At 44.5% G+C, this 13,063-nt stretch overlaps 1 protein-coding gene across 1 annotated transcript in view; it reads right to left on the reverse strand.

Moving 5' to 3' along the window:
* Positions 1-2,125: 2,125 nt before the first annotated feature.
* The window catches only part of Rras2 (RAS related 2), a 69,358-nt gene continuing 58,420 nt past the window's right edge, over positions 2,126-13,063 (reverse strand). Inside the window, 2 exon segments of the mRNA NM_001013434.1 lie at positions 2,126-3,592; positions 6,149-6,267. Coding sequence (NP_001013452.1) covers positions 3,505-3,592; positions 6,149-6,267 — 207 coding nt within the window. The 3' untranslated portion in view covers positions 2,126-3,504.

Below are 13,063 nucleotides of genomic sequence, written 5' to 3' on the forward strand. Positions count from 1 at the left end.
CTGGAATCCCCAGCCCCCCCTACAGTGGGAAGGGAAGTGGAGGCAGAACAGCCCAGAAGCTCCTAAAACACCCAGAGACAGAAATGAGTCCCTGCCTCAACAAGGTGGGTTCATCCTCCTGCCTGGGCCAATTAGAAACTGAACTATGGTGGGTGGGTACTATTCATAATCCTAGGTCCTGGTTACTCAGGGGGTTGAACCAGGAGGATAACTTGAAGCCAGAAGACTAAGGACAGCCTGGACAAGATCAGGTCCTACCTCAAAAAAAGGAAGGTATGTGAGAGACTAATGTATAAAACAATGGTTCGTGGACAGTGAACCCAGAGTGAGTCTTAATGCTGCCTGGCTTTCAGCCTAAAGCAATATTCCTGGTTACAGAGGAAGGTCCGGGAGATCCCAGGCAGGGCACAGATGTTTCCTTGAACCGAAATGACCAAGGCACAAGGAACCTTTGAAGCAGCTTGAAGTTGCTGTAGAATGTTCTGAAATGTTTCAAAAGGACTGTGGGGGTGGAGGGAAAGAAGGATTTGGGAACCACGCACAGGGTAAAGAGTCTTTACCAAATATTAAATGTATGTTTAGATGAAGTGAACTTTGGTCAGGGAACGAACCATGAGCTGAGCCAAGCTTACTTCTCAGGGACTGGGGACTGTCTGTACCCCACAAGCCATGCTAGACAGACAGTGCTGACCTCACTCAGGATGTTCAATAGCAGACTAATCTATCCCTAGAAGAAAAGCTGCTTCAGATTGCATTCAGTTGTCAAGGAAGACCCAGAGGTTCAAACTGAACAGCATATATACAAACTGGTTCCCAGAAGAAAGCCAAACACCTTCAGATGAAAAAGCGAGGTCCAGACTCCCAACAACATAAAATATGCAATTTCTATCATCCAAGCAAAATTTAAATATATAAAAAGTCAGGATCATAACTAAATAAAAATCACACAACAGAAACAAATACAAACTACAGAGATGTGGAATCAAAATACACCTTGCTACGCTAAGTTGCACAATGAGAAGTTGTGACCGTGGCATCAGGGCTCCGCTCTCTGAGAGAGAGAAGGGCTGGGAAGAGGCATGCATGAACTGAATAAGGAGACTGGAGATGCACACACACGGGGGGAGGGGTGCACACACCTGCACCTCCAGTACATGGGAGGACTGCTGTAACTCAAGGCCAGGCTGGTATACACGGTGAATTCCAGGCCAGCCTGAACTAACCATAACTCAAGAGAGAGGAGGAAGAAAGAAAGGAGGAAGGGAAGGGAAGAAAGGTGAGGGGACAGGGAAAGAGGATCAAAAACAGCAAGAAGTAGGAGACACACCTTACAACCCCAACACTCAAACTCAAATAGGAAACTCTAGGGCTCAAGGTCCGGTCCGCTTGAACCACACAGTAAGTTTTAAATCAACCTGGGCTACTTAGTGAGACCTTTTAAAAACGAAATTAAAAAACCTTAGAAAACAAAACACAGTCTGAAATAACCCACTGGACAGGATTAACAGGAGACCAAAAAACGGGCAGAAGCAAGCCTGAAGAAGTTGAAAATGTAACCACAAAAACATACAATGTCAAGTTCAGAATGGAAACAAGGAGAAACAAAATCTGCAGGAACCCCCAGGAACTGGCTATTGCAGGCCCGCTCTTGGTATCTAGAAGCACAGGTGATAAGCAGGAACCCCTCCCACAAGGATATACAATGGTTCTTGAGAGGCATCAGAGCCAAAGACATACCCATTAGCTTCCCGGGCAGTAATTTTACCAGAAACCTGAACAATAATTCTGTATTAATGGAAACATTTTGAAACACAATAAAATTAAGTGATTTTTCTTTTTGTATCTAAATAAATACATGGTCCTCTTTGCCAAAGACATTTAGGATTCGTCTTCTGGGGTCTATGTGAGTATATCCAATTCCTTCTCTCCTCCACAGCTGGGGCTAATCTGTTAAGAACACTTTAGAGAAAAAGTTACAACTCACTGACCTCAGGAAAGCAGTGGGACAGTAAGATCACCTGTAGAACGCCCTAAGACATGGTGAAGAAAAGGCACAGACTACTCCAGCCAGGTCTATACGCCTCACCGAAGCCCTGGCATGAAAAAGGAGCCATCAAGCGTCGTCTGGTGATAACAGATCAACTTTAATTCTAGCACCTGAAGCTATACAAGGGTCCACTTTATAAACGTCATGGGGCTGTTGTACACATTCAGTAAAGTGAGCACTGTGCAATACCACTGAGAGTCTCAAGACCAGGAAAACACTTTGAATTGCTTAAACACAATCCACAGAGTTAAAAACAAAACCAGAAGCCATCCACAGTTACACTAATTGTCAAGTAGAGGTTTTACATGTAATACTTGCTATAACAGTCAATATCTAGCGGGGACATTGAACGTGACTTCACAGTCTCGTCCTGTTGCGTTCTGTTGGGAAGGGTTTCTGATTACTGGCCACCAGTGGATAGAACAAGGACCAAGCCAGCAAGCAAAAGCCATGGTCGCCGTGGCTTCCACGTTCTCTTTGTCAGCTAACGGTGAACAGTGAGACTTAAATACTCATCTTTACATATACACAAGGTGCGCTGTGAAAGCATATTCGCTTACAAACATATAAAAATACTTGTTAACTAGTTTGATAAGAAAATAACGTATAAAAGTATATAGCAAAAACATTAATCATCTCTGACTTTGGGAAGATCGATTCCATATTTTATATTACATCAAACGAAAACAGCTTTAGCTTGTGTGGGTTTTCTTTTTTAATCCCTTACCCAGGAATATTTGAACAGGAAGACAGACAAGAACCATTCACTCTTACCCTTACCACGGCTGTGAAAAGAAATCAAGTTCACTGAAACATCTAAGTGCAGAACCAGTCCAAACACTTGGCCACAGAGAATACTGTCATCTTGAAGGAGGCAGAATAACAATAGCTCAATCAGCAGTTTTTAATCCATAAATACAACAGGCATTTTGGTATTCTGGCCACTGGAAAAACAAAAGCCGTAGCATCAGGAAAGTTCTGAGATGTCTCACTTCTGTAGATTCCATTCAGTGTATTTAAGGTTAATGAAAGTTGACATCCAAAGTTTTAAAGATAGGCAAAAATTCACATTTAAAAAAAAAAAACCTTCCTATATTTCTATTTAGAGTAACAGTAGGCAACATGATTCCAGAAGTTAAAAATTACTTCACAACCTATGACTTCAGCTTAGCAAACAGCTCGGGCTCCAAACCTGTTCACCTCTACTAAAAGCCCTTACAGACTGCATCGTGTGTGTAGACGTGTGTTCTAAAGGAGTCTGAAGCAGCCTTAGTGTTTCCTGTACACAAGTCTGGGAAAGACCGTTACATTAGCTTCACATAAAGGATTAGCCAGCTTCTTGGTGTAAGGCTAACACGGTGATCATCGGTCTAAGGCTACAAAGGTACCGGATGATGTAAACGGTAGCAGAGATGAGGGCTTCCCTGGCAGTTGTTAGCTAAACCTTAAGGGACTCTTTAGAAAATGACACAATGGCAGCCTTTCTTGTCTTTTTCTTTCCGGGTTGGTTCTGGTGAAGGAGGACATTCTTGTTCTTGAAACTTCCTGTAAGACAGAGAAATCTGAATAGTATCACCATTAGTAGCCTCCCAGTACAAATGCAGGTTATTTCTGGACTCGTTGCGCTGAAATGCATACACTTCTCAGTGTTCAGTGGTTCCTAGCCTTCCTAATTCTGCAACCCTTTAATACCATGGTTCTCAATGTGTGGGTCATAACCAATCTTATGAAGTATCAATGAAATAATTTTTTTGGCTAGGGGTCAGCACTGTAGATTGCTGTCTGTAAGCAGGTGAGGGCAGGTGAAAGACAAAGCTAGAGCCTGTGATTGGACAGTAGAAAAGGAGGGCGGGCTGAGAGTTTTGAGAGATGGGAGAGATAGGAGAGATGGAGGGAGGAAGGAAAATGGAGGAAGAGAAAGACATTCCCGATTCCACACGGCTTTAAATAGCCGCAGGTAGCTATGAATATCTTATAAGGAGTGGATAATTACAGGACAATTTGTCTTTTCTAGGTGGGCAGTTTATATCAATATCAATTGACTGAGTTCATTGTGTAGACGTTTTGTAGGGCGAGAATTTACTAATATAAATCTGATAAATTACAAGCCTCTAGAGTTTTGATTTTGCTGGGTTACAGGGATTGGTGACAGCTAACTTAGAGATGGGAGGTCGTTGTATGGGGCTGGCGTGGCAGCGACCTGCCATGGGAACTTAGCAAGATGGGTGGTCGCTGCTGGGGCTGGCCATGGAGGCGGAAAGACCGCTGATGGCGTCAGAGTGTAGCCAGAGGTAGTGTGGGATAATGCCATCTTTTTTATTTCCCTGCTACGAGCACACCATGAGGAACCGTAATAAAGGGTCACAGCATTAGGAAGATTGAGAACCACATATTTAATACAGTGTCTCATGTTGTGGTGGCCTCAACCATATAATTACTTCATAACTGTAGTTTTGCTACTGTTATGAATCATAATATAAATTTCTGTGTTTTCTGATGATCTTTGGCGACCACTGTGAAAGGGTCATTTGATCCCCGAAGGAGTTGCAACCCACACCAGGGGATGAGAGGAAAGTCTTGGCAGGAAAAGAAGAAGCAAGTGCTCAGAGGAGCAGGGAGAAGGTCAGGGGTGGGGTGGTCTACCAAGCATGTGTGAGGCCCTCACAAGAAGAAAGAGACATGCAATTGCTTTCCTTCTCAAGCCTGATCAATGCCTGCATAGTCTCTTCCTAAGTTGAAATTCCTGGACTCAAAGACATGCTAGCAATCAGCAGGCATCACCAGGGACAATGGGAAACTACCTCTTACAGATGCCCACAATTATCCCTCTTCTCGGCCACTTAGTTAAACAAAAAGTCAGTACTAGACAAGTTAGTTGGTTTCTCACTTTTTTACATGTGAATAATAAAAACCCACCCCTTCGCAATTGTCATGAGGGCTTAAGTTTTAGTAGTGTTTAAAAATAAAAAATCTTCACATCTGGCTAATTGACAGGTGAGAATCTGGGATTCTTGAGAGTCAAGGGGAAATATGGATAGTTGATTAAGGCAGTAATTTTTGCAAAGGAACCACCTCATTGGTTAAGCACTGAAATGGAAATGGGGTGGAGGGGGGAAGCAAAGCCCCCCCCACCGCCCCGACAACACTGTTACAGTTCAGTGGTACCCAGTTCATTCTCACTACTTAAACACCGTCACCGCCATCCTGTCTACTTCTACAATGTTTCCCGCAGAGCTGAAACTCATCAAAAACCAAACCTTAGATCCTCTTTCTTCCCTTCCACAAAAGGAAGCCTACACTCAGGGGTCAGTTCATCGAGGCACACAATGAACCAGGGCTCACCCCACATGCCCGTCAAAGCTACCTCACTAGAGGGATAGCCAGGAGATGGGAAGAGGAGGAAACAGTCACAAGGGTCCACAAACCAAACACGAGCAGCTTATTCTGTGCAGTGTGCACAGCAGACCTTACTTACCCGGCACCTCAGGCAGCTTACTACAGCTCACAAAGAGGCCGCCTAGGCCATCTCCTGAAACACCTCTTTATAGACTGGGGTGTGTGCGCCTGTGTCTTACCGGGCGCAAACACCCGAGACAAGTGGAGTCTCTGCTGCTTGGGTTGCTCCTAGCCTGGCAGGGATTTGGCAGGAACTCGGAATTTGAGATTTGGATTCAAGTCCCAGAGCTTAACAGACACAGAGACTGAACGAGTTACTTCAGGTGTCTGTACAGCGCATTTCTCACCTGAAAGGGAGGGTAAAGAAAGCATCCAGCTTTCTGGTTTGTAGTAAGGATCCAATGCACTAACGCTGCAGGAATGCTGCTCAGCGTCTGACGGGGACTTGATTAGTGGCTGTCATCACTACCGTCAAAGCATTTACTATTTTCGAAATCCTTACATGTACTTTCTTCTTCAACTTCAGATAAATCAAAGTCTTATGGGTGGGAAATGCCTAGCATACGCCACATATTTAACTGAAATTTAACCCACAATGTGCGCCAGCCCCTAGGTCAATCATTCCTACCTACAGTTCCCTCTTCCCCACTACAAATGCCACATAGCCACCTGCCAGAGCACACGCCTAGCACATGTCCCGCTCACCTGATAACTCGGACAAGTTCGTGGAAAGCTTGATCTACATTCATCCTGATCTTTGCCGACGCCTCCATATACGTGACCTTGAGCTGCCGCGCTAACTGCTGCCCTTCTTCCTGCGTTACCTGAAAGAGAATGGCAGCAACTGTTTAAAGGCCAGTATTAGTAACCCCGTTGAGCCACACACATACGGAGCTACTGGGCCACCTGGAGTCCAGGCTGACTTGTCCTAAGGAATGGACAGATGCCACAGTGCCACACAATGTGTAGCCCACCTCTGCACAGCTCAGAAAAATGTACCTGTAATACAAACACAGCTGGTCTGCAATGCTCATGGGCTCTGCCAACTGCCAAGCTGGGTGTGGTGGTGGAAGGAACATCAGGAGTCTGGGGCCATCTTTGGCTACATAGCCTCTGAGAATTCCAGAAACTCTGTCTCCAAAATAAAATATACCAACCCCTGGGCTGAATGGTAACTATGGTGAGCATACTCATCTTTAATGTGGCCGTTATTACTAAACAACACAGAACAAGTGTTTACATAGCATTTATGTCCTATCAGACATTATAATACAGAATTTTTTCAAATATACAGGAGACAATGCAAAGGTTATATTCAAATTCTCTGTTTCTGTTTAAAAGGAACTTTCCTGTACCTGAAGATTCTGGTGTCTGAGGGGAGGGGCGGGGCCTGGACCCAACCCCTATTGCTCCTATTGCTATGAAAGGACATCTGACCAAGTCTCAAGGTTTAGTGTGGAGATGATGCCAGAAACGTTGGAGGTGATGGTAAAAGAAGAGAAAGCAGGACGTGCTGCAACAGTGCCTATCGAGGGGCCAGAGAGAGCCTGCCCAAGGCAGAGATCTAAGAACTAGAGTCTCTCGCTGAGTTGGGGCAGAGTAAGAAAATAGCCATGGCCAAAAAAGGTGGGGGGGGGGGAGGTGCTCGTGGCAGATGACCTTAAGAGCAAAGGCTTGGCTTGCTCAGACTAGAATTTGAAAATGGCCATAGGCTTCTCAGGCCACAGTACCTCCTTGTTGTCTTGGCCAGTACCTGGCACACAGGAAATGCATCAGTATGAGGAGAGGGGTGTCAAGTAGGAGTGCTAGACAGACAGACAGACAGACAGACAGACAGACAGACAGGCAGGCAGGCAGGCAGGCAGGCAGGCAGGCAGGAAGGAAGGAAGAGGGGGGAGGGAGGGAAAGGCAGAGCCATTAATTATCACTAACTCTCTGTATGTTAAACAAAAAAAAAAAAAAATCCCAAAAGCAGTAATTTCCTAAAGTCATCATTAGTATTTATTTATTTTGCATAAATCCTAGAGCTTAAAGTTGAGGTTTCCTGGTACATGAATCTTACTGCTGTCCTCAGAGTAAATAAACACTGGAGAAAAGTTGGAAAAGTCAGATATGAAGAACACGTGGGCCCCACTTCCCCTGCTCCCCAAATATCACAACCTCTGTTCTCTCTTCAACCATTAACACCGGTACACAGTAAGAACACAGCCATAACTTTTATTATTTCATACTCTGTGCTATTCTGAAGTTATCGGAGTCTCTAGACATTAAGGAGCCTTTTCTATACTGCTTTGCAGATTCCTCTCTGGCCGCTCTCTGGCCTCTGCACTGCCCAGCACTCCCCACCTCCCACACATGCAATGACAGGCACTGAGAGGGTGCTCCTAACTTGTATGGTCTTGGGCCAAGGCACTCCGCTTCCTACCAAACTTATGTTGTCAGCTATAGGATTTTATTTTAAAATGCCCTTTATCCAATTAACAAAATTTTCAACCATCCTGCTTATAAAGAGGATTATTGAAAACAGACATTTAATTTTTTTTTCCTTTATTGAGATGATGGTGTAATTTTTCATTTTCAGTATTGCTGTGGTTTGCCCTAGAGTTATCTGTATTTTGATGCTAATTCCACTGCCCCAAGGACAGCTGCCCTGTCGCTTACTCAGGTATCAGGTGACTTCACCAGAACCTTCTCCCCATTGAGTTTGTAAAGTACAGGTGAGGGGCAGGTACAGGATAGAAGGAGGCCTGTCATTGGAGGAGAAGAAAGGATGGGCGGGAGAGAAGTTTGGAGGAGGAGGAGACTAGGACAGAGAGGAGAGACAGGACAGAAGAGAGAGAGGGGAGAAGCCATGGCAGGTGATGTTAAGATTCTGCTCTGTGTATTTACAGGTTGTTATCAATGTTCTTAAGGGATGGATGGTACCGGGCTTTGTATGTTTAAGTGGGCAATTATATCTTATCAATTGGGTCAAAGATGATTGTGTTGTGTGTTCTTTTATGTGAGGGTTTGAGTGTAGGAAAGCATGCGGCTGGGATGTGTTTCCACCAAGATATCTTGGGACACCGCGGTGTGGACCTAGCGGGATAAAAGACAACTATACTTTTTTATTTTTATATTTTTACAACAACACAGTATGTTGACATGATGAATTCTGAGGGTTCGTTTCCACTCCTAAATAAACTCTTCTGGGCATACTGCCTGCTGTTAAAACTCAATTCACTAACATTTCGTTAGGAATTTTTACATGTACACTCAGCAGAGAGAATGGAGCGTGGTTCTTTCTATCTGTCAGATTTGGTCTCAGAGGAATCCTGGCTTCATAGAACAAGCAGGAAAGAGTTTTCGCTTCTTCAATATTCAGGAAAAGTTTGATATAAGGACTACTCCTTCCTTAAAAGTTTAGTAGAAGCCACCAGTGAGTCCGTCTGGGCTTGGTTTTGTCTTTGTTGAAGGCACGTGTGACAAAGACAGCTGACAGACACCCTCTATCCGGCGGGCTACCCACTGCCTCTTGAGAGCTTTGGGAAGGTGACCACTGTATTTACCTTACTAACTCACTGTGTCAAGTTCCTCACAGCATTTCCTAATGCTTTACATATTTGTAAGACGTAAGACGATAATGGTGTCTCTTTCACTCCATATGCTGATTTGTCATCCCCTCCTTTTTCAATGGGACTCAAACCTACATACAAACTCAAAGCTTCATACATAGAGTTCACATCTGGTTGGTATATAGGTAGATAGACACAGACAGACAGACAGACAGACAGACAGACAGACAGACAGACAGACAGACACGATCTTTTCTTTATGGCTGGAGGCTTTGCCAGTTTGATTTACCTTACAAACGCCATTTGGGGTTTTACTAATTCCTGTAGTTTTTATCTTCCTCTTTCTTTGTGGGCAGAGGGTCTTGCCCACAGCAAGTACACATTCTACCACTGGCCCAGTTTCTCTGCTTCTCTTCCCTCCTTAGAGGGTTTAATCTGATGTTTTCCTTTTCTAATATTCCTAGTGACACAGCATCTCTTGTAGCCGCCCACGAATCCTGACTCACTGTGTTTGTGTTTAAGTGGCACCTCACTCAGAATTCTTTGTAATCTTTCAATTTTTTTTCCCTTCAGTGTTAGAAATACGCTTGGAGATGTCCTACTATGTTATTAATGTCCCTATCAGTGCTGCTGTCACCAGAATGTGTTGTCTGACAAGGTTCCTTCAGATTTATTGAGGCTTGTTTCATGAGCCATTCTTCGGAGTAAAGCAGACTCTGTGCTGTTGGATGGATGTTCATTAGGGTCAATTGGACAAGCGGCTTGGTGGGTCGAAGGAAGCTGTCTGCGCGTCACTTTTTCTTTCTACCTCACTCCCTCTAAGTGGACCGACCCATCTACTTCGCTCTGTCAGTCTTTTACTTCAGGACTTTTAGCTGTTCTGAGGCATACGAATGGCTAGGACCAGGAAGTCCTCTTGGTGACTTAGTCTGAGACTGTAAAACAGCTCTCTTTACCCTGGTAGTGCACTGGCTCTGAGATCTACGTCACTGCTAACTCTATCTTCACTGTTGCCAGCACAGAATACCTTGCCCCTGTTGTAAGTGGGCTGTGTGTCTTTAAGCTGAAGGTAGGCATCTTGAGTGCCTTGCTTTTTCCTTCAATCTGAGGCAGTTTGCCTTCCCACCAGTGAGCTCTTGAAGATCTGCTCTTTCACTCTTTGTTCTATGCCTCTCTCCTCTCCTGCCCTTTAGGTTAAGATCCCAGATCCCATTACAGATGGCTGTGAGCCACCATGCAGTTGCTCGGAATTGAACTCAGGATCTCTGGAAGAGCAGTCAGTGCTCTTAACCGCTATGCCATCTCTCCAGCCCCTCAACTTCATTTTTAAAGCAAGTGTCTGCTGGGTGAGCATTGGTTTCAGACAACAGGATTTTACTCTCGGTGTGTAAGATATGTCATCTTCTAGCTTACATTGTTTCCAGTGAGGAACAATGTGAATATGTCATCTGTCTCCGTTAGTGCACACACTGCTGTGACAAAGCACCTAACACAAGAATCTTACTTAGCTCATAGCTTCAGAGTACAGTCCATTATAGCAGGAAAGTCACAGGGAAGGGAGCTGTCTCGTGACTCCACAATCAGGAAGCAGAGATAGATAAATGCCTCTTTTCAGCTCATTTTTCTCATTTTTAGGAAATCCAGGTCCCCAGTCCAGGGAACAATGCCACCCACAATCACTTTTCAGTTAACTCATTTAGATAATCCCTCTCAGAAATGCCCAGGGGCTAACCTACTGTAGGTAAACCCTCACAGGCATAGCCCCTGGTTAGCCTAATCCAGGTAATCCCTCAGGAACGTACCCAGAGGCTTGTCTCCTCCTGTTATACTGACAGCCAATATTAACTCTGCACCATCCTGAATTGTGCCCTTCTGTATGCAGTTTGGTGTTTCCATAGCTACTTCTCAGAGTTTCCTTTAACGTGGGTCACTGCGAGTTTTATCCTGACCTGTCCTGTAACTGTCTAACTGTTGTTGTGCTCAGGGCTTGCTCCATGCAGTTTCCACCAAACCTGGGACACCAAACGGTCAGTAGCATCTGGCGCAATCATCATATCCCATTAGCTTAGGCTTCTGGAGGCTTGACCCGATCTTTGTATACAGCCCACATCGCTTCTCCCTCACGCAGGCAGTGTTTCTATAGCTCCATATTGTTGAAAGAGAGTGGACTTCTGTGTAGTGTCTGTCTCCTGAGTCCATTGTTTCTGTAACCTCTGGGTTTCATGACTGGGCTCTTCATAACACAGGTTGTGCTTTGGTCTTTCTTCACGTGACCTGTATTTCTGCGTACATACATGGGATTTAACGCCCCATTCCCCCAATCCTGCAACCCTTCATTACTATAAGGCCCAAGGCTTCATGATGTGGTCCATGCCCTGCTGCAGCCTAACAGAGGAGCACACAGGTCCCACAATGGCACAGTAACACATATCTGACTTTTAATTTTCCTGGCCTTCCTTCAAAACAATATGTCTGCCCCAAAACTATGAGACTGAAATACATACCAGATTCTTCAATCAAGTGAGAGTAAATTAGAGAGTGGGCAAGAGAGGATGCTTCACAGGACAACTTAGGAAGAAAGAAGGGTTTCTATATTGAGAAAAACCAGTCATGGCAAATCCCTTCCTACTAAAAGAAAAATGACTTCATGTAGTCAGATTCTCTCCCTTTCCCACAATATTCTCCTGTTCCCCTCTAAAGTAGGGAGTGTGTGTGTGTGTGTGTGTGTGTGTGTGTGTGTGTGTGTGTGTGTACAAGCATTTGTTCGTGTGCACATAGGAACCAAAGGTCTAAGTCGAGTGTCCTCCTCTACCATTCTCCTTATTGTATGGTACATGGTCTCTCACTAAGTCAACGTCAGCCACTTGCTTTGTTCCCTGAGGTACACCTGAGCTTCCCAGCAGATACACAGTTCAGGTCTGTGCACACCACACTTTGGGCAGAAGGATCAATTCAGAAAAGCTTACTCCGAGCTAATGACTCAAATCTTTTAGGTGACAGAAGTGTGACTGACGGCCTATGTTGTTTCTATACTCCTGGTTTTTATTTCACTGAGAGACCAGCACATTTTTACTGACATGATTTTTTTATAATCCTACAACATATAAACAGACAGCGTTACAATAGGTTGAATACCTGCCGACAGATGAAAACTACATGCTTCATAATGGAATCTTTAATACACAGATAACTTTAAATTAACTCGCACAGGGCCAGCAAAATGGCTCAGCAGGAAAGGTGCTTGCTATGCAAGAAGGAGAAAACCAAGTTCCAAAAGCTATCTTCTGATCTCCACAAGGATGCCATAGCGTGTGAGCCAACACATATTACACACTACTACTACTACTACTACTAATAATAATAATAATAATAATAATAATAACAACAACAACAACAACAACAATTTTAAAAACACATGTAGACCACACCCACAGCTAATAACGAGATCTGTTGTTTCTGGGGGCCTGTCTCCCCTCCATTGTTCTTCAACTGCTCCACTTGCCCTAGAGACATCTACACATCCCATGCTTCTCTTTCTTTCACTGGAATTTCCACCACAAAAAACGTTTGAGAAAGAACTAATTTCTACAGTGGAGGCAGGCAGCAGTGAAGGCGGGCAGAAGTGAGTACGAGGTGGGGAGCAGAGCCCTTCTCTGAGTGTGTGCTTTGTGACCCCTTCCCCACCCAGCAGAGCAAGTCCTGGAACACACAGAGGCCCCCTGGGCGGCAGATAATACATGTAATTAAGTTCATATGTGAGGACATGGAGACAGCAGACACACAATTGTGTACTTTGCACTGTAACTTCATAATGTTTCAGATCAGAAAGAGGCCTAGCAGGACATTTATTCTCCACTAACAGCATCAAGACACTTTTCTGAGTCTTAGCATGAGACCAAGTGTGTCCTACCTGCAGTCTGCATGCTACGGGCCTCCCGGATTAGCCATTAACACACTCCAGTAATTTGCAGATGACAGCTGCACACAACAATGGCACCAAGTGGAGCACCATTGAACATCATCCCCTACTGTCTGAAATTCAGTGTGCTTCCAAAATCATTTACGG

The sequence above is a fragment of the Rattus norvegicus genome, chromosome 1 (genome assembly GCF_021556685.1).
Source record: "Rattus norvegicus strain SHRSP/BbbUtx chromosome 1, alternate assembly SHRSP_T2T, whole genome shotgun sequence".
NCBI classification, from domain to species: domain Eukaryota; kingdom Metazoa; phylum Chordata; class Mammalia; order Rodentia; family Muridae; genus Rattus; species Rattus norvegicus.